This window comes from Haliotis rubra, unplaced genomic scaffold (assembly GCF_003918875.1).
Source record: "Haliotis rubra isolate DU_JTF1 unplaced genomic scaffold, ASM391887v1 Scf105, whole genome shotgun sequence".
Taxonomy (NCBI): Eukaryota; Metazoa; Mollusca; class Gastropoda; order Lepetellida; family Haliotidae; genus Haliotis; species Haliotis rubra.
In genome coordinates, this window is record NW_025764948.1 from 1,582,005 (window position 1) to 1,605,552 (window position 23,548).

The 23,548-nt window shown below is 39.1% G+C and overlaps 1 protein-coding gene across 1 annotated transcript in view; it reads left to right on the forward strand.

Moving 5' to 3' along the window:
- LOC124276356 (short-chain dehydrogenase/reductase family 42E member 1-like) overlaps window positions 1–23,548 on the forward strand; it is a 320,447-nt gene that overhangs the window by 7,221 nt on the left and 289,678 nt on the right. Inside the window, exon 3 of the mRNA XM_046712004.1 lies at window positions 13,428–13,523. Coding sequence (XP_046567960.1) covers window positions 13,428–13,523 — 96 coding nt within the window. The remainder of the gene's footprint in view (window positions 1–13,427; window positions 13,524–23,548) is intronic.

Below are 23,548 nucleotides of genomic sequence, written 5' to 3' on the forward strand. Positions count from 1 at the left end.
ATTTAAGTCATGTTTATATGTACTGGATGAGGATCTGCAAGATCATGCATACAGTTTAAACACGACACACAGCTGATCTGTAAACAAACTGGCTCTAAACTTGCTGACATATGACTGTCATTATATTTAGAATTATTTTCCTGTTTCTTGGAATCGTTTCCGTTAGAACTCTGAAATGCCATCCAATTTTTCCCTAAAGATGTTAAGTATTGTTAACATCTGTCATGCGGATTCGTTGCGGCATTTTGACAGCAGTATGCTCCTTGGAGCAACAAACCTCAACCCTACCTTTATCAACAGAGCTGAAGAACCTTTAGCATTTGTTCCACACTGTATATATTATGGGATACAAAGACAATCTGTTTGAAGGACACTGTTTGAGTGCAGGTCAAGCACTTGGAAGAGTCTGCGTGTAGTGGGGCATTTGTGGCAAAGGAAACGGTAAATGATGGACTTGTGTGGAACTTGATATAAAAAAAATATGTGAACCTATTAATATTTGTGTGACAGGATGAATGTTAATGGTCATGTGTCATAGATTTGTTGTATGAGAGTGAGACAATGCAAGAGAAATAAAAGAATAATGATGTATGTTTCCTGTAACCATTAGGGGTGACAGGTAAGGATGTCCCCCCTCTCTCCCCTCCATCTCCCTCTCTCCCCCACACTCTCTCCGATCCCTTCCACTCATCAGGTATGGCACTGTTATATGTTAGGCTAATTCACAGCTGTTTTAGGCAAGAAACTGAAAGGGAAGAGCTGTCTATTTCGGAAGCAGTAATGTCTGCCGTATTTCTTGTCCAGGATTACACCACAGGGGTTGACTTGTTCACTGTTAGGAGAGTTAGATGCACCCTGTTAATTTATCATCCGACCTCCTCCTTTACTTGGTGGCCTTCGCATCTACGTTAAAGAGTAACACCATCATTTCCAAAGATTTCCATCCTGATAGTATACATGCATTCATCACTCACTCCCTACATGCCCAATGTTTAGCCTACCTTGATAATTATAGATATGTAATTGGCACTTTAGGTTTCATTCGAATCTGGAAAAGAATGAGATAAAAGTTTTTACCTCTATTCCAGATTTTCACAGTCAGAGGTGACTAATCTCAGCCTCTCTGCCAGGGATATATCACGGTATACTTATACTGTGAGTGCTCTCTCTGACATGAAACTGCATTGCACATGTGTTGGGAGAGGATTTATGTTCAGAGACGCTGCTCTTGTCACGGTTAACTTTACCTGTATGGTGTGAGGAATCCATGAGGCCTATCAATAAGGGATTATAGGGCTCGTAATCTGCAGAAGTGTTTCCGCGGAAATATTACAAATGATATTTCAGTCCGATGTAGAGATTGCCTACCTGGTGATGCTTGTTTTACGTAGTTGTTAGTTGCCATGATGGACCTAGCAGAGGAAGACCGTAAACCCAAGTGTGTGTTCAGATGGTGTGTATCAACATTTGTGTATTGGGAGGTTTCCTTGCTGGTAGCTGGGATATGATAATGTCTTCGGGAAATGTCACAAAAAAAGTTAAACAGCTTCAGAGTGAGAGTTATGGTGGTTTCTGATGGGGCATTTATGAAAAGAATTGGCAGAGTTTTTGTGGATATTAGGCATGTATTGCCTTGTTTACGTGCTTATGAAATCATCATGGGCTGTAGTTAATGAAGTGGATAAACTAAAGTGCAAGAAATATGATTATAGGGGCACTTCCAATGTTAATGTTCAGATTTCTATAGTAAAACAGCAGATTACATTACTATAGGCATAAATCAGTTTAGCCCTTTATTTTAGAACAGAGTTGGTCCTGGAACAAGGGCAGATAACTCTCAAATGTGGAGTTGTTCCAATGATGTTTTGGTACAGCTATGTAAGACATAAGTTGTTGGTTCTCAGTCAACGATAGAGATATATTTAGCCTGTTTAATTCTAATTAGTCTAATTTTCTTGAAATCTGTTTGTATATATCAAAGAATCAGGGTCCCTTGAATTTTTTTTGTGACAATCCATTTGGTTTGGACTGAACCAGCCAAATGTTCCTAATATTGCTAAATGTTGGTCATCAGTGGCATCTTCAAGAAATCAGGTTTACGTGATCCAGGCTGTACTGACCAACTCATTATTGTTGGCTTGTTGAAGACTGCTGTTTAAAACAACATTCACTCATAGCCAGCATGGAACATTTGCTGTCTCAGTATTTAGGAAAAGGAGTGCCAGATTTTTGCAAGATGTCTTTGCAGGTGGTCTGACTCGGTTGGTGAGAGTCTTGGTGGTGAATCAACGGAATTCTTGTCAGACCTTGCCATGTTTACTGGGTGGTGTTAAAAGAGGAAATCAGGAAAACCACTGATTGGATTCCATTAAATATTGCCTACTGTGGGGTCGGTCTTGTGGATATTTTATTAATTTGTGGAATTTTTATTTTTGTCACATTGTAGTGATTACTGGTTTATCCATACCATCACTTGAACCCTGGCTGGTTAACATGGAAATACATAATGGAAGGTCTCACAGATGGCAGAGATACGAGGTATTTTTGTGTAAGGTGTGTGAACGCTTGAAACAGGACCACTGTTTATGTTATCAGCTTTGGGAAAGAGCTTGGTGTTGGGAGATTTATGACAGAAATTAATGTAAAGGACATGTGAAGATCAAGTCAGTAAATATAAACTGCTTGAACTGCTCCAGAATCTGTAATGTTTCGTGGTTAGATGTGTGTCAGTTACCATACTCACTTGATACACAACACAATACTGTAACTTTAAAAATTGTTGTAGTTTTGTGTACATAGAATGAGATTTGTATGAATGCTTATAAATGCTATTTTGATACAATCAGGGGCTCTCTTTACAAATCTTGCGTTAGTATTGTAGAAGCTCTCAGTGTAATTTGACTTGTGTTATTCAGAAAGATGTTATTATTATCATTAGTAATATTCAGTTTGTATATGTTATCCCTACTGGGGTTCAAGTCAGACCAAAATGTTCTTGATGAGCCAGCTGTCTAACAGATCTAAACATGATACACGAAGATTATGGGGTTTTGAAACTGTCATTACAATGTGTTACCTAGCATTACAATGTGTTGCCTAGCACTCACTCACTCTTTCTCTTCTTCTTTCTCTCTCCCTCTCTCTCTCACTCACTCACTCACTGCAATGTTTACATGTCCTGAGCCCAACTTTGCTGCCTCTTACTAGCATACAAGTGTGAATAGGGACTAGTATTAATCAAATTCCCCACAATGTAGTGAGTTATTTATTCATAAGAAATTTGTCACAAACAGGTTTTAATGTTGAATTATATGAAGCAGTTGGTGATTTATCATAAGCACACAAAAAGTAAAAAAAAACGTCTACAGCTTCAGCAGATATACCTCTTTCTTTTCACATTACTAGTTTCATGGCTGTGTGATTTCTTTGTCTTTCTGTGACAATGATATGTCTACTTGAAACTGACTCCTTACATGTGTAAAAGCTACAAGCACTGTTTTTACACATAAATTAGGGGGAAATCTACTAGTAAGAAGCCCCATCATTTCCAGTGTTCTCAAAAACAAGCAGGGAGAGCATACTGTTAAACCATATCACTGTGATTACCACAATTTATAGATTAATTGAGCTGTATGGGTGGTATGAAAATACAGCATCGCTTTTTACCAGTGATAAAGGCTTTCTTGAGAAAATAAACAGCCTCAGAGGGTTTGAGGGAATGAATTCCACAAATTCCTTGTTAAGTGGAGTTAGGCCTGTTTAAACAATAAAAAATTAAAATCTTTTTTTTAATGCGTTTCGGTGTTTTGATTATCATGATTCTGGTGTAGTGTTTTATGTCAGTCTTCAGGATTCTGTTCCCTGGATATTTGTCTCATTAGCTACGTAAACACAGCAGGTATTTTGATGTTTTTGATTGTTGAAAGTCTCAATTAAGGCTGTTTTCAACAGCTTATAACAATGCAAGATGTTTGGTTAGTATTTTTGGCTTCATTGAGCTATGTTGGAATGTATGTATGGCATACATTTGTTTTGTTTATCTGTAATCATGTAATTTAGTAAAAGCCATTTTTGTAATGATCAACGGCAACACGTCATCAGCTTCTTAACATGGGTGCTGTGAAATATACTGCTCAAAAGAAGTTACAGAACACGTTTTTATAGTTGGATTAATTATTGGTACATGTACACATCAGGTGTTCATTACATTCTTCTTTTTTAGTAGTAGATACAGCAAGTGATCCCAGACTGTAAGGAGACCATAGACATTGTTTGCTTGTTGTGTAATACTCCACTCAGTATGCTCACTTACATTCCTGTAATTGAATCTGGACCAGATGATCCATTGAAAGAAATTAACAGCAACAACTAGTGCTCCAAGGAATACCAGAGTATTTAGATCAGGCTGGTTTCAGTACTAGCTAAGGGGAGGTTACTCGAAGTCATGCATGCATGTTGTATGCAGTGAAACAAAAATGTCTCTTTAAATTGGTCGAACAATCTACAATAAAACTGAGAACTGGTATATATATATATATATTCAGAATATCATTGACCGTGTTTGTTGTTTAATTAGTTATCCAATCACAATTGAATTTATGTCACATTTTGGTAAGACGGCTACAAATACATTTTAATCTCATTAAGATTTCCTATGTAATTCTAATACATGTCCAACACATTTTAAATGACTGCCAAGTATCATGTATATGGGCCATGCACCAGTCACTGGGTCTGAGCAGACCATCCAGTCAGCCACTTCCTAGTGTGGGTTGCTGGGACCTAGTCAAAACCTGAATCCCAGGGGGCATGTAAACATTGTCAAAGTACAATGTCTTAAAACATACAGCTGAAATGTTAGCCCTTTATTTTCAGTTCACTCTTAACAGTGGAGGTTGTCTGAGTTAGCAAGGTCTGACTGTAAACAGTTTAGTGATCATTGTTTTGCTACAAGCAGTGATGGAGGATCAGTTTATCATAACTGCATATCCACTGCACTTTTCACAATTATGCAAAATGTGAACACTGTCATGAATATAGTATCAAATATGGATTCATTGCCTGAAGTGAATTACCATTGACTATTGTAATGTATTCATTGAATTTGTCCTATCCAGCTAAAGCACTGAGAAACATCGATTCAGTTTCAAGAAGTCTATATGGGATGAAATGGCCATCCATTGCTAATGAGTGAAGCCCCCTTAAAATCACTGCCCAAATGGCCACTCCCATCCGTTCAGCTCTGGACTGTGAAGTTACCTCCTTGTGTTTATATAGAACCCTTTGGCAGGTCAGTGTATTGCAATCATGTTTCATGTTTCTGGTATTCCTTTTACATCCTAAAGTCTGTGTCACCAGAAACTGTCCCTTTGAATGTTCACAAACTCTACATGCCTGTCATACTGTACACATGGTGATGTCATCGTATTGGGACACTTAATAAACGGACAATTATAATTCATTACTGTTTATTAGCATTGACCAAATGTTATGGTAACCCTCATAAGCCTGGCTGTGAAAGATGCTGAATGGAAGAAACTTTAAATAAAATGTTGTTGTTTTTTGTGTTGGATTGGTCAAGGAATGGGTGTGTCTTTGAATTATAGATGTGAAAGAGCAGTTCTAATGTTTAAGTATATTTTTACCTATGTATTGTTAATGAATTGGTTGTTTTGTAAAGTTCCTTGACAAGGGCTACACATAGGGAGGTCTTTTACAATAAAAATGTTGGTGTGGAAATGAAAGGTAATGTCAACAGTATAATTTGATGTGATTAGTGCCTTTGATAGTGTATATGTGATACTGTAATGTATGAGCCTGTCTAAATATTCTCAGTTTTCACAGACACTCTGAAATCAGCACAGGGGTCCTTGGTGCAGTAAAAGGCGATTATTTTGACACATTTGCCTTATCAGGGAACATATCTTGTCAGTGCGTTGTGCACTCACACTGTAAGCCAATCAAAGGCCAGTTGAGGGATGTGTTTGTACCGTGCTGCAAGTTCCCGGTTCAGTCTACAGGCTGAAACTATCAAACATGGAAACTGCACTTGATTAAAATTTATTGTGTTGTAAGATGTGTTGAATCCTGGAATGACAATAATGGTGTACACCAGATAGCCGGGTGATGATGGCAGCCTTGGTGCATGCACTCCATTGTAACGCATATGAACCTCTTCATGGAGGAAGGTTCTGAAAGGCTTGCGGCAGTGGGACTGTTAATTGTTCTGTAAGCCTAGAGGTAAAGGGTTCTTTATGGTGCCTGTAAACCTGTTTTTATATTAACATGATTACTCACTAGAAAATCAGTCAGTCTTATGGCTGAGTGGCTGATGTCAACTCACATACACATTGGTGGGCCAGGACTTCATGAAATGGGTTGTGACAGCATAGTTCACCCTAAGCACCCATTGCTTTGATCACAAGGCAGATCATTTGGTTACATATTTTGTAATAGATCATGTGTCAGTTGTGTGGAGATTTGACCTGAACATTCATGAACAACCATGACCTTGATCTTTGGGTACAAGGTCAAGGATCGTGGGTGTTTCTGTCATCTCCAGTGCTACAGTTTCCAATACAGATTTACTTCTTAGGTGTGGGTTTGAATCCCAGATTTACACTCATCATGTTTCAGGTTTGTCAGCACCATACTCATGCTTGTGTACACATTATGTCAGGTAGCGCTCACTGATCGTCATCATCATTATCACCATCATCATCATCATCATCATCATCATCATCATCATCATCATCATCATCCACATCATCATCATCATGTACACATTATGTCAGATAGTGCTCACTGATCATCATCATTGTCATCATCGTCATCGTCATCATCATCATCGTCATCATCATCATCTTCATCATCATCCATCCATCATCATCATCATCATCCATCATCATCATCATCATCCATCATCATCATTATCATCATCATCTCACACCTGTATCACTGTGAGCTTTTCTCTACACTTACACTTGTCTGAATATGTGATTATGATAATATGGTTCAGTTACTGAAACTGTCATACCAAGATAAAACTGAAATACTGTTTTGTGCACACTGTGTGAGTTCACTCATAACTTTACATCCTGATCTTGTTATGTACCCAGCTATTGTTGAAATATGTCTAAAGGTGGTTGAGAGTCACCCACCAAAAACTGATTATGAAATATTTCCAGACGTGGCCTTGATAACATGATTACTCACTAGAAAAATCAGTCAGTCTTTATGGCTTAGTGGATGATGTAAACTCACATACACATTGGTGGGCCAGGACTTCATGAAATGGGTTGTGACAGCATAGTTCACCCTAAGCACCCATTGCTTTGATCACAAGGCAGATCACTTGGTTACATATTTTGTAATAGATCATGTGTCAGTTGTGTGGAGATTTGACCTGAACATTCATGAACAACCATGACCTTGATCTTTGGGTACAAGGTCAAGGATCGTGGGTGTTTCTGTCATCTCCAGTGCTACAGTTTCCAATACAGATTTACTTCTTAGGTGTGGGTTTGAATCCCAGATTTACACTCATCATGTTTCAGGTTTGTCAGCACCATACTCATGCTTGTGTACACATTATGTCAGGTAGCGCTCACTGATCGTCATCATCATTATCACCATCATCATCATCATCATCATCATCATCATCATCATCATCATCATCATCATCATCATCATCATCATCATCATCATCATCATCATCATCATCATACACATGCTTGTGTACACATTATGTCAGATAGTGCTCACTGATCATCATCATTGTCATCGTCATCGTCATCATCGTCATCGTCATCATCTTCATCATCATCCATCCATCATCATCATCATCATCCATCATCATCATCATCATCCATCATCATCATTATCATCATCATCTCACACCTGTATCACTGTGAGCTTTTCTCTACACTTACACTTGTCTGAATATGTGATTATGATAATATGGTTCAGTTACTGAAACTGTCATACCAAGATAAAACTGAAATACTGTTTTGTGCACACTGTGTGAGTTCACTCATAACTTTACATCCTGATCTTGTTATGTACCCAGCTATTGTTGAAATATGTCTAAAGGTGGTTGAGAGTCACCCACCAAAAACTGATTATGAAATATTTCCAGACGTGGCCTTGATGACTTGTAACCTCAACTTGTGAGACATCCAACTTAACCCATGTTGTAGACAGTGTAATCAGTACAGCCAGTGTCGGTAGTGGAAGTGTGCATCACTATGTGGTATTGAACCAGGTGGATGGTCTCAACAACATCGCCGTGGTGTACCTACACTGATGCCCCCCATTGGTGTTATCGGAGAGTGTTTGAATAATGAAAGTCCACCTCCGTTGCTGACAGCCATTGCCTGAGATGAGCTCTGACAAGGAGCAACCGGATCCTGGGTGATACTCTGGTGCTTGGAAAAAATGGGAGCTGTATTTGGTCCGCTGGAGGGATTGTCATGCCATTGGTGTAGTGTTAATTTTGATAGTAGGGTCTGTTTGTTTGGTGAGAAAACCTGATATGATCAGTGATAAATATCGACTGTGTTAATGAACGTCATAGAATCTTGGTACAAGAAGGGATGCTTCAGTTGGTTATGTTGAAGTCTTGGGGAGTAAAGATAGCTCCTCTGATGGGTGTATATCATTGGGGAGTAAAGATAGCTCCTCTGGTGGGTGTATATCATTGGGGAGTAAAGATAGCTCCTCTGATGGGTGTATATCATTGGGGAGTAAAGATAGCTCCTCTGGTGGGTGTATATCATTGGGGAGTAAAGATAGCTCTCTCTGATGGGTGTATATCATTGGGGAGTAAAGATAGCCCCTCTGATGGGTGTATATCATTGGGGAGCAAAGATAGCTCCTCTGATGGGTGTATATCATTGGGGAGTAAAGATAGCTCCTCTGATGGGTGTATATCATTGGGGGTAAAGATAGCTCCTCTGATGGGTGTATATCATCAGATTGAAATATAGAATCAGCTAGCCCTCTGATGGGTGTATATCATTGGGGAGTAAAGATAGCCTCTGATGGGTGTATATCATTGGGGAGTAAAGGGATGGGTGTATATCAGAGTAAAGATAGCTCCTCTGATGGGTGTATATCATTGGGGAGTAAAGATAGCTCCTCTGATGGGTGTATATCATTGGGGAGTAAAGATAGCTCCTCTGATGGGTGTATATCATTGGGGAGTAAAGATAGCTCCTCTGATGGGTGTATATCATTGGGCAGTAAAGATAGCTCCTCTGATGGGTGTATATCATTGGGGAGTAAAGATAGCTCCTCTGATGGGTGTATATCATTGGGGAGTAAAGATAGCTCCTCTGATGGTGTATATCATTGGGGAGTAAAGATAGCTCCTCTGATGGGTGTATATCATTGGGAAATAAAGATAAGCTCCTCTGATGGGTGTATATCACTGGGCAGTAAAGATAGCTCCTCTGATGGGTGTATATCATTGGGGAGTAAAGATAGCTCCTCTGATGGGTGTATATCATTGGGGAGTAAAGATAAGCTCCTCTGATGGGTGTATATCATTGGGGAGTAAAGATAGCTCCTCTGATGGGTGTATATCATTGGGGAGTAAAGATAGCTCCTCTGATGGGTGTATATCACTGGGCAGTAAAGATAGCTCCTCTGGTGGGTGTATATCATTGGGGAGTAAAGATAGCTCCCCTGATGGGTGTATATCATTGGGGAGTAAAGATAGCTCCTCTGATGGGTGTATATCATTGGGGAGTAAAGATAGCTCCTCTGATGGGTGTATATCATTGGGGAGTAAAGATAGCTCCTCTGATGGGTGTATATCATTGGGGAGTAAAGATAGCTCCTCTGATGGGTGTATATCATTGGGGAGTAAAGATAGCTCCTCTGATGGGTGTATATCATTGGGGAGTAAAGATAGCTCCTCTGATGGGTGTATATCATTGGGGAGTAAAGATAGCTCCTCTGATGGGTGTATATCATTGGGCAGTAAAGATAGCTCCTCTGATGGGTGTATATCACTGGGCAGTAAAGATAGCTCCTCTGATGGGTGTATATCACTGGGCAGTAAAGATAGCTCCTCTGATGGGTGTATATCACTGGGGAGTAAAGATAGCTCCTCTGATGGGTGTATATCACTGGGGAGTAAAGATAGCTCCTCTGATGGGTGTATATCATTGGGGAGTAGAGATAGCTCCTCTGATCGGTGTATATCATTGGACAGTAAAGATAGCTCCTCTGATGGGTGTATATCATTGGGGAGTAAAGATAGCTCCTCTGATGGGTGTATATCATTGGGGAGTAAAGATAGCTCCTCTGATGGGTGTATATCATTGGGGAGTAAAGATAGCTCCTCTGATGGGTGTATTTCATTGGGAAATAAAGATAGCTCCTCTGATGGGTGTATATCACTGGGCAGTAAAGATAGCTCCTCTGATGGGTGTATATCATTGGGGAGTAAAGATAGCTCCTCTGATGGGTGTATATCATTGGGGAGTAAAGATAGCTCCTCTGATGGGTGTATATCATTGGGGAGTAAAGATAGCTCCTCTGATGGGTGTATATCATTGGGGAGTAAAGATAGCTCCTCTGATGTGTGTATATCATTGGGGAGTAAAGATAGCTCCTCTGATGGGTGTATATCATTGGGGAGTAGAGATAGCTCCTCTGATGGGTGTATATCATTGGGAGTAAAAAGATAGCTCCTCTGATGGGTGTATATCATTGGGCAGTAAAGGTAGCTCCTCTGATGGGTGTATATCATTGGGGAGTAAAGATATAGCTCCTCTGATGGGTGTATATCATTGGGGAGTAAAGATAGCTCCTCTGATGGGTGTATATCATTGGGAGTAAAGATAGCTCCCCTGATGGGTGTATATCACTGGGCAGTAAAGATAGCTCCTCTGGTGGGTGTATATCATTGGGGAGTAAAGATAGCTCCCTGATGGGTGTATATCATTGGGGAGTAAAGATAGCTCCTCTGATGGGTGTATATCATTGGGGAGTAAAGATAGCTCCTCTGATGGGTGTATTTCATTGGGAAATAAAGATAGCTCCTCTGATGGGTGTATATCACTGGGCAGTAAAGATAGCTCCTCTGATGGGTGTATATCATTGGGGAGTAAAGATAGCTCCTCTGATGGGTGTATATCATTGGGGAGTAAAGATAGCTCCTCTGATGGGTGTATATCATTGGGGAGTAAAGATAGCTCCTCTGATGGGTGTATATCATTGGGGAGTAAAGATAGCTCCTCTGATGGGTGTATATCACTGGGCAGTAAAGATAGCTCCTCTGGTGGGTGTATATCATTGGGGAGTAAAGATAGCTCCCCTGATGGGTGTATATCATTGGGGAGTAAAGATAGCTCCTCTGATGGGTGTATATCATTGGGGAGTAAAGATAGCTCCTCTGATGGGTGTATATCATTGGGGAGTAAAGATAGCTCCTCTGATGGGTGTATATCATTGGGGGAGTAAAGATAGCTCCTCTGATGGGTGTATATCATTGGGGAGTAAAGATAGCTCCTCTGATGGGTGTATATCATTGGGGAGTAAAGATAGCTCCTCTGATGGGTGTATATCATTGGGGAGTAAAGATAGCTCCTCTGATGGGTGTATATCATTGGGCAGTAAAGATAGCTCCTCTGATGGGTGTATATCACTGGGCAGTAAAGATAGCTCCTCTGATGGGTGTATATCACTGGGCAGTAAAGATAGCTCCTCTGATGGGTGTATATCACTGGGGAGTAAAGATAGCTCCTCTGATGGGTGTATATCACTGGGGAGTAAAGATAGCTCCTCTGATGGGTGTATATCATTGGGGAGTAGAGATAGCTCCTCTGATCGGTGTATATCATTGGACAGTAAAGATAGCTCCTCTGATGGGTGTATATCATTGGGGAGTAAAGATAGCTCCTCTGATGGGTGTATATCATTGGGGAGTAAAGATAGCTCCTCTGATGGGTGTATATCATTGGGGAGTAAAGATAGCTCCTCTGATGGGTGTATTTCATTGGGAAATAAAGATAGCTCCTCTGATGGGTGTATATCACTGGGCAGTAAAGATAGCTCCTCTGATGGGTGTATATCATTGGGGAGTAAAGATAGCTCCTCTGATGGGTGTATATCATTGGGGAGTAAAGATAGCTCCTCTGATGGGTGTATATCATTGGGGAGTAAAGATAGCTCCTCTGATGGGTGTATGTCACTGGGGAGTAAAGATAGCTCCTCTGATGGGTGTATATCATTGGGGAGTAAAGATAGCTCCTCTGATGGGTGTATATCATTGGGCAGTGAAGATAGCTCCTCTGATGGGTGTATATCATTGGGGAGTAGAGATAGCTCCTCTGGTGGGTGTATATCATTGGGGAGTAAAGATAGCTCCTCTGATGGGTGTATATCACTGGGCAGTAAAGATAGCTCCTCTGATGGGTGTATATCATTGGGCAGTAAAGATAGCTCCTCTGATGGGTGTATATCATTGGGGAGTAAAGATAGCTCCTCTGATGGGTGTATATCACTGGGGAGTAAAGGTAGCTCCTCTGATGGGTGTATATCATTGGGCAGTGAAGATAGCTCCTCTGATGGGTGTATATCATTGGGGAGTAAAGATAGCTCCTCTGATGGGTGTATATCATTGGGGAGTAAAGATAGCTCCTCTGATGGGTGTATATCATTGGGGAGTAAAGATAGCTCCTCTGATGGGTGTATATCACTGGGGAGTAAAGGTAGCTCCTCTGATGGGTGTATATCACTGGGCAGTAAAGATAGCTCCGCTGGGTGTATATCATTGGGTAGTAAAGATAGCTCTTCTGATGGGTGTATATCATTGGACAGTAAAGATTTGGGCCACTGACAGGTGTATATCATTAGGCAGTTATGATATGGGCCTATGGCAGGTTTATATCTTGGGTAGTATAGATTTGAGCCTGTGACAGGCATATATCATTGGGCAGTAAAGATTTGGGCCAATGACAAGTGTATATCATTGGACAGTAGAGACTGGGCCTCTGATAAGTGTGTATCATGTGGAAGTTTAGTATAGGCCCTTGAAATGTGTATCTTTGGTCTGTGAAGTTGGATTTGGGTGCCTGATATGTATGTCATTGGTCTGTGAAGTACAATGTGGCCTTTGACTTGTATATTATTTGTCTGGGAGAATGATAAGCCCTTCATAGTATGGCAGGCAAAGTCTGAATTGGGCACACGTTTTATCAGTATTATAAGGTGTATATCAGACCTTGTAATGCCCACTGCCATCTCGGCAGTATCGCATCTAGGTACCACTGTTCTAGGAACTGCTTTTGCTACTTAGGTATCAATTTCTAGCCCTGTTTATGAAACCTGACCATTACAACAGCAGACATCCACTAACTAAACCTGCTTCCTTCTGGCATCACCACCAAATACTGACATAACGTTTAACATTTCAGGGGGACATCCGTGATGCGTCTGCTGTACGTTCAGCTGTAGAGGGAGTGGATGTTGTGTACCACATGGCATCGTACGGCATGTCGGGCAGGGAACAGGTAGGTGGTTAGCTGTCACAACACTTGTAAAGGTTGCACACTATGTTTCCACCATTCAACAACAGGAGATAAATGTTGCCATTAACACATCATTGTCTGCAGCACATGATAATCCTCACTTTCCCAACCCCCCAAACCCCCACTCACACTCACATGATAATCCTTCCTCCCCACATGATAATCCTGCCTTCCATCATGATAATCCTTCCTCCCCACATGATAATCCTTCCTCCCCCCATGATAATCCTCGCTTTCCCAAACCCCCACTCACACTCACATGATAATCCTTCCTCCCCACATGATAATCCTGCCTTCCCACATGATAATCCTTCATTCCCACATGATAATCCTGCCTCCCCACATGATAATGCTTCCTTCCCACATGATAATCCTTCCTTCCCACATGATAATCCTGCCACTCCACATGATAATCCTTCCTTCAGAACATGGTAACAGTGTTCCCTCACAACATGCACCTTTATCATCATCATCACAAACCAAGATTCAGTTAACATTGAATGTGCTTAACTTTTGTTTAAGATATTATATCAGTAGGAGAAAGTACCATCAGCTGAGCGTCATCCCGTGTGAGCCATCGGTTGTTGCTGCTGACCCTGGATGTTGGGATTATTTCCCATGGTAGGGGAGAGGTGTTTCCTCTACAGGCTTGGGGCAAATCAGAGCGAGGTGTACCCGATCAGTAACAAATGTTCTCTTCAGCAGTCCTTATAAAAAACACCTGACTCCCTCACAAATATGAGTGACACTTGCTGATATGTTTTGGCTTGGTCACCTTGGGGTTTAGGGTCATGCAAATGAAAGAAATCCCATTGCGGTGAACTCCCACATTGTAGGGTGGAGTAGCCCTGTGGTGAGTGTGCTAGCTCATCACTCACAGGGTTCAGTAACCCATCTGTTCACAATGTGTGAAACACGTCACTTGCGGTCATGTTGCCGAGGAATTGTGAAAGGGGCACTAAAGACGACCACAATGATTTACTTCTCCTAACAGCCACACATATCTCTTCTCCCCATACACGTTCCCATCTCTGAATGAAGAAGATAAGGGAGGGTGTATGAAAAATACATTTAAGACATGAGACGTCCATGACATTCTCTTCTTATATTGCAATATTGTTATCTCTGAAGATGTCTGTTTATGTAAAACTTCCTATAATACAGGAGATCTGTAAGTAGCCAAGTGGTAAATGTGTTTACTAAACTAACTGGAGACAGGGTTTGATTCCAATCATTGGTATTATGTCTAATGCTTTATTTGGTATCCTTCATAATGATGCTCTTGTTGCCTTGATATGACCTATTGCTACATGCAGCATGAACCAAGCCTGGCTGTATATAAATATGATCTCATATTAATTTTGAATTATGAATATCATACATACCTTTAAAAGAGCTGTGCAAATCTTTAACTGTTAAAGACATATTGTCACCTTTGAAGAAAACTTTATGATATTTATTCTTTTCTGGACACTACAAAGGCTTGAAAGAATTGTTTTAAACATGCCCTTGTTCATGCAGTCTCTTAGAAAGACATGGTCATTTGTTATAGAATTTGTAACTGAATTCAAATAAAAATTGTGACCAGTTCTTCAATCTTTCAGACAGTAAAAACAATTATGGCTGAACGCGACCCTTCATTATCTTTCCGCTGTTAACAGCTGAAACAAAGGTATAATGGTGCCCAGCGAAATTAAATTATTGGAGGTTTTCTGTCTTACAATCACCTGTCATCTGTTTAAGCATCAATAAAAGCCATTCCATACAGGCACGTTAATGACCCAAGGGAGATAATTCTCTGTCCAAATGATTGCCCACGTAGTTAATTCTATTACACTTTCTCTGATGAACAGCCTGTTGGGAACTGTTGGAAAGAGAAGTTTAGAATTGTTTTAAATTAACTGCCTTTGCCATGTTCACAGCCTGTGTGGAATAGTTGCAGCAAAATAGGAAAAAAATAATGAATGTTTTTGGCCGATGATTGAATTTTGATTATGTGTATGTGGATACAGTGACCGGCATTAATTCACTTTGATTTTGTGTTTTAAATAGAGTTTTTAATGACTTATTGATCCCTGTTTTATGATATTGAGTCATTTTGTGTTAATGAAACATGACAGACTTGGCAGTTTAAGACGTCTATTAAAATGAGTGAGTAGTTTAGATTGATGCCGTTTCAGCCTTTTCAGCAATTTTCACTTCGCACACCTCCTGGCAACTTGACAGGAGATGAAAAGCCTTAAATAATCAAACTGATTGTTTTTCCTGATTGAAACTTCCAAGATTTAGGCTGTGTTTAGAAATCATAGCTGAAGTTTTAATTTAACACTGCAAGCTACTGCAGTGTAAATGAAGACAACACAGCCACATTGCTCCTGATGTTTTTCACTTCTGTTTCCAATTAAACAAACACAGAAAGTGAGAGCCAAGGCAAAATTAAAAACATGGTGGATAGATTTTCAAAAACCCAAAGAGATTGAAATCCTGGAAATACAGATTTGTTTTTAAGTTGTCATTAAAGTATTTGTTCTTAAAAAGAGCTCAAAAAGAGCTAGTCATCACCTGATTCTTTTTTTATTACAAAAGTTGATCTGTTATGATATGAAAGATTAACTATAGTGACATGAAAGAATCGGTAGTCCTTGACACTTTTTGAATAGCATACTTGCAATGATCTCTGCAGTGAGATGTTGGTAGAATGATTTGATGAAAGTAAATGAAGAATGCTGACATTTGGAACTGTATCATCATTTCTTTGAATGGTAAGAGTTACTTCCCTTCCCATATCTGTTTGATTTGAATTTAATCAAAAGTCGCACCAGAACATCCACAAATTGAGTTTTTAATGACAAGGATAAAACAAACATCTTGAACATGAATATCATTACCATTTATGCAGCATTTGTGGAATTTTGGGTTGACTGATCTGTTAATAAGGTGATGACATCCAAACCTGCCACATCTATAGTCTGTTTGCAGTGACAACATACCGATGAATTTCACTTTAAACAAAAAAGTAAATAAAATAAAGTGAAATTAAGATTGCGAATCTCATAGATTTACCTTGCCAACTGAACATTAAAATCTCAGAATTTTATTCAACATAGGATAAAAGTTGTTTAACAAACGATCATAGTTTCAAATCGCTATTATTTGTTTGTATTACAAGGGGGTATGCACATTAAATGAAACCCCGAGGACAAGAAGGGTTGGTTTCTATGGTAGTCTAAGTTAATGCTCATCACGGACCGCACGTGCTTTTGTTTCACTGTTCCAACTGCTGCGCTTACCCCCTTGTAGTACAAACCAATAATAGCGATTTGGGTAAAATTATGAGGATTCGCAATCTTAATTTCACTTTATGTGATTTACTTTTTTGTTTAAAGTGAAATTCATCGGTACGTTTTCACTGCAGACTATACCTATTATGTTTGGGAGTTACGACAGGAATGAACTGGTACATACAAGTACAAGTCCTCAGACTCCTTGTTGATCCCACTTCCAGAGTTGTTCATTTCCTGTTCGCAAATGTTTACAATTTAAACTGTTTTTTGCCCTTAATTTGGACTCCGAACATAAGATGAGGTACTGAAAAATTGATTGTAATTGTATTTGATTTCAAGTTCGCTTGTTCGATGTACTGGTGCTAAGATTGATGAGTTGTCTTTTTTTGTAATCATTTATAATGTTATCTTCATCTGTTGGCGTTTTATGATTCTTCCATGATAGGGATCGTTGTGAAAAGAGTTAGATATTCCACAAGATGAAAGTTAGTTCCTGTGAACGTTCTCATATTTTCTGAATTATTTTTTGTGGAATCAATCACAAGTGACATGTCTTTCAAACAAGCAGATATCACAGGGTGCTTCTAAGTCATGAAAATCGGCCATCAAAGCAGCTCGAAATATAAACCATTTCCATATTCTGGAAAAAAACAAATTGTAGTCATGAACATCAAAGTGTCCTGTGTTGCACTCTGCCTGTGCCGGTCAACTTTGACCAAGCCGTCTTATAAGCTGTGAAATAATCAAGGAAAGGAATATCAACTCATTATCGCAATTACCAAAACTTCACAGGACTTCTTATGGCAGAAATATTCACAGAATCATAAACGGTGATTATAGGCTATTCATTTCATATCCATCTAAATTAAACTCTCATCCCTGTGTTACTCCATCATCAGGTGTTTCGTCAACATCGCTGTCCAAGGTCATTCCTTATCAAATAAATCATTGCTAATTTGCTGGCATTCTGTTATGTGGAATATCACCACAGCTGTCTATTTGATAATAATTGGCCTCATTGGACAGAGGTCAGTGTGCCTACAGTGCCAGCTCCACACAATCCCATGAGCAATCAGAAATTTAGTTTTGAGCTGATGACAACTCTAGGCTATGTCAGTAGGGGGGAAATTTTGAACTCACTCTTGGGACAGATGGAAAAACCAAAATTGTTAATTGTGTGATGAGGACAGTTAGATTCCTTTATTCTGGAAGGAAGGGTCTTTACCTCCATGTGATAATATTTGTTCCTCACAAATCCATAATATTGACGAATTCTTCACATGGCAAAGTTTTAACTATGCGAGCACTAGTAGACCTCCCAGAGATCTGGATCAAAGAGCTAAAATTCATATAGTGTAAAGTTCCATTGAAATATTATTGGTAGAAATTGACTCTGTCATGAAGTGCTCATAAAGCATCAACAGTTTTCGCCATATTGAGCAGGGGGGGGGTTATTTTCAACATAATGACATTAGCCATCATGGCTTAAAAACAAATGTGTTTTTGCACGTGTGAAGAACTGCATGTTTGAATTAATTTTCCAGAAAAATTGTCACCATGTCTACCGCTAGAGTAGATGGGCATCTGAGGTGACAAAAGACACTTTTGTGATGTTTAGTTTCAGGGGTGGGCCATGTTAGATTCGGTCTCAGTAAATTCCCTGGTGTCCCAAGTGATGAACAAATTGTCAAACATTTGTCACTGAAAAGATAAAAAAATCATTGTTTTTAAACAGTTTCTTTTCAAAAGAGCGACTGCCATATGTCTCTGTTATCCTTGATCGCTGAAGAAATATTATTTTTGAGAATATAGTCTTTGTATCTTTTTAAAATTTGAAAAAAGAATTTCCATGTTTGGGGATGTGGCCTCTGAATGTTTTATCTAGCTGGCAGAAAATGTGGGGCAGATGGTTTTTCAAATTTCTTAGACCATAATGTGCAAAATGGAGAAAAAATCTGTTTTATCTGAACATGTTGAAAAACATTTGGAGTCTCTGTCAATGGAATCGAGTTGGTTGTTACTGTCTTGGAGCATTTTAAAGACTGAATTTGTTGAAATGTCATTACGAGGACATTTGGTAAAACTGTTACCTTGAGGGCATAAGCAATATTTCAAACAAATGCTGTTTTTGGACTGTGTTCAATAGCACTTTGTTTTTATGGACCCAAATTCGTTCAGTGTGGTGTTTTTCGTGGTTTCTTTGTGGTGGACTCCCATTCTGTTACAAAGCTATATCATTGCCAGAAAGGCATGCCATAAAGGAACCATTCTTTGTCAGTGAGCTTTTAAATTTTAATTATATGCCATTACTGTCAGTATAAACATGTTAAACATGTTTAGACTTTAAAAAATACTGCTTATTGTTTTTGAGTTGAAGTCATTTTCTTTGTCTGATTTTTCAAACAGAATGTGTCACAACATTAGGCTCTAAAACAGCCATTTGGTGCTTCCTTAACCCAACATTAAACAAAATAAAATTGTCACGATATGCCTTGTTGTTTAAACATGTTATTCAGCACAATACATCTCACAATAATGGAACAAATAAGTTGTCATCCAAGCAGTATCTTGCCTCTATTCTTACTCTCCAACTTCTAAAATGCCTTGTTATTCTTGTTGAGGGTATTAATGGAAAATCATATCGTTTTTCAGGTTTTTCTCAATGAATCTTACTTTCTAGCATTGGGGATCCTTTCAGCAGGTGTGGAAATAAATATCTATGATTCAGAGTAGTTTATTACCTAATATAGTCCTTACCTTATAATCCCTTGACAAAAATGTCCGATTTTCATAGTTTATCAGAATTCTTAATTTATCTGAAAAACATTCCAGAGATAGATATTGGGATATTTTGTTCATGTTTGTTCTTGAACTAAGTTGGGTAACCGTTGTGGCTTCTGTGTCAAATAAACACCTTGGTCCCCTGAACCACCTGACTCACTAAAGGAGTGATTAAGTGATTATATTTGATGTGATGGTTTTAAATGTTATTAGCTACACATGAGGTAATTGGTACCACATTATCAGTCCTCATTTAGTACACCTGCGACCTGTTTGACGGCCATCATCCCGAGTAGGTTCACCTCACCACAGGTGCAGCGTTGAGCCAAGCTTGTACAATGGCCATGTGTAATTGAGACAAACCCCAGTGTTATATGTAACATTGCTCCCCAACACATGGCGGCGTACATTCTTTCAGTGTCTTCTCCATAGTGATAAATGCCTTCCAAAGCATCTTTTACCATTTCACTTAACCTTTTTGTAGAAGGTATCACCATGAGTCGAATGTGGCAGCATCTGAATGCATCTCTTCAAATGTCTATGACTCAAATGTCAGGAGTAATAACGCTCAGCATAAGATTGCATTCTCACCCGGACACAATTTGTGTTTTGAAAGCTTTCAGCATCTGAAGATGTGTGACTTGATGCCAATGTTCTTATGCATGGAATCAATAGGCAGGCCTGTGTTTATCTTGGGAGGACAATTTGTATGTGTTTGCTGGCATAGCACACTGAAGACCAGATGGCTTCATTTCTGATATGGGTGACATTTGTCCTATAGGTTTCTACGAAAAAGGGAAACTGAAAAAACTTGGAGAAAAATAAGTAGAAATGTTTCCTGGATGGAGCTTGTGATGAATTCCGGTGTCGTGCTGCTACAGAACAGACACATCAACTCGCCATGTTCAGCGCTCAGTTTTCACGGAGATATATTAGCATGGAGTTGAAAAAACAAGGAAGCAAGAGAATCTCATCTACCGACACGTCAAATACATATCACCATGATCAGTATTTTGGCCTTTGCTATAAGTGGATGAGAGATGCCCGGAGATCTGTGTATAATATGGTTGAGGTGTAGTGTACTGGCCTTAAACATGTTAAAGGGGGACACGGCTCAGCAAAATGGCAGCCCAGGCAAATTTGATCCAAGTAGCTCTAGCCACAGAACATTTAAGCTCAGTTGATGCATATTTGTGGAAGGGTAGTTTGTAGGGTGAGGACGAATCCAGACTTACTACCTGGTACCTGCCCCGCTGTTTCTCAATGTACCTGCTGTAGGTCTCTAGAGGCCTGGCAAAAAGTGTGTCAATATATGAATGACACTACTTATTCAACTATGATGTATCAAATTATTGTCATGAAACAATATATCACGTGACTAATCTCTGGTCCATGTTGGTACCAAGGCCCTCTTCAGAACCCCACAAACACAAGAAGCAGGAGTCTGTGTTATTTCGTAATCTTGACATTTAGTCTATCACAATGTTGTGATGCAAACTGAATTGTCTAGGTTTACATTTCATGTAAGCATAAGTGTTGCTATGGTTACCAAGTTACTATGGTGACCACTTTCTAAATGGCATAGTGTATTCATATGGTTACTAAGTTACAAAAGGGTTATTGACATGATTGGAGGTTCACAACAGAGTCTGATTCATTTACTGATCAACAAAATATCAATGCTATCCAAGTCTTCTACTAAAACAAATGAAGTGAAAATTACATATTAATCTTCAGGTTATAATGAATCTGACCTCTCAAATATCCTACTTTTCAACAAATAATATTTTAAATCATTTTATTTTGATGATAACAAAATTAGTTTCACAAATACAGCAGTAGTTTTGAAAAATATTCCCTTTCAGCCTCCTTACAATGCAGCGTATTGTGTTTCTGGAAAAGTTGCCATTTTGGTCCAGACAGCTCCCCCCTCATTCATCTATTGTTAGTCCTCTATGGGAGAGTGAATCTTCTCAGATGTGCATTAGATGTGTAAGATAGCTCTTTTGTGTCTTCTTCAAACCCTCCTCTGACTTCATATTGTCGTCTGCCATTATGCTGTCTGCTCAGAACAGTGGAAGCAGACGGATAAAGATAAGTGGTGCATCTTGGTTTCTCTGGTCGGAGACAGCAGTTTGGTAGATATAGATATGCAATGGGTTTTTTATCTGTCTCAAGAATCAGTTTTTGTAAACAAGAGAAAGATAATTGATTTTGAGGCATTTTGACAGGGTGATATTCCCAGCATGCTTGGAAGAAATTAGGTGTTTTAAAGAAAATATGTATGCATGGCTTAAAGAGAATTTCTTTATGGAAACATAAATGAAAACTATAGTACAGTTATGGGTTGACCAATCAAATCCCACAGAATCTCCTGCAATTTATTTATTTCAGCAAAAGTTAAAACTAGTAAAATAGCAACGATGTGTACATTATTAATTCCCTAACATTAATTGTAATTGTTTAAACTCATTTTTAGGATTCTACTGCTATATTTCTTCCATTCTCATGAATAGAGTAGATACTTGTGGATTGTTGTAAGAAATAACGGACTAAAGTAGCACCTAAAGTGTTCAATATCCATAATGGTTGAGGTTTCAAGACAGACTTGGAAATAAGTCACATGACAAAGGTTCGAGAAACTAATCAGTAAAAGTTGATTATGTTCATGGTAATAGTTCTATGTGTTTCACATATCATAGATGATTTCTAATAATTCTAAGGAATATGATTGGAAGAAATGAAAAATGCAAAAACAAAGTACTGTTCCTTTGAACGTCCATTTATCATGTGTCCTTCTGAAAGTTCTGTCTCCTGCTCAGTATCCATGTTTGTATCCTGCCATTTGACATTGTTCTGTGAATGTGACGTCTGCTCAAGTAGAACTGAAGCAGACATCTCGAACACACCATTTCAACCAAAATACCTGTATAGTCTCCAAGCATGCTGGCCAGCTAGTAACAAACAAGGCTGTCCTGGTTGATGTATTGCACACTAGGTTCTGTTAACATGATGTGAAGTTGTAAAAAACTTCAAGGTAGATCAGACATACCCTGCCTCACTTAACTGACAGAAATGGATGGTATGAGTGCTCTGTTCAGAGTGTGTTTTATGTTTCCTTTTCAAAATGTATTTTCGACAACTGAGTGCAAGGCCATGTGGTCTAATGGTTGAAGGTACATGCCATTTGGTTCTGGTCTTGTACCCCAACAAGAACGGGGCTAATGATTTCCCACTTTGTTTCATTTTTACTGCCCGACTTGCCTCTGCCAACAAGGTTCATGGCACATTTTACAGTGAGTAGAGTTTCACAAGCAGGGAGAAGATTCCTTCACCTTCTGAGCAAACCTAGCACACATCTGAACTTTGTTTGTATTTTTTACATAAACATGACAATTTCTGTTATTTTTCATGCAAATTGTTTATAAATATTGAAAAACACATCCTGTTTTGTATCCTTTCTTCCACATGTGCCAACCGCATGCTCACCTCAATAACTTGTCCCATTGCTTTTCAGTTTAATGACCAGTTTTGTGTTGACATGTACAGATATTGCTTGGATCAAACCTTGCAATAAATTCTTTCAGGATCTGTATGAAATTGTGAGGTTATCCAGTCAATGGTTTACTATTTTGTTCAATAACTATAGTGATACCTTCAAGAAAAGTTTACTTGTAAAGTAATTATAGACTTGAAGAAAATTCCCTAATTTAGACAAAACATGGACATTTCCAGATATTCTACCGGCCAGTAGCCTGCAACATCATATTCAGTAGACTGCATGTTGCAGTGTCATCCTCAACATCATATTCAGTAGCCTACATGTTGCAGTGTCACCCTCATTATCATATTCAGTAGCCTACATGTTGCAGTGTCCTCTCCAACATCATATTCAGTAGCCTACATGTTGCAGTACCATCTTCTGCACAGGGCAACTCCATA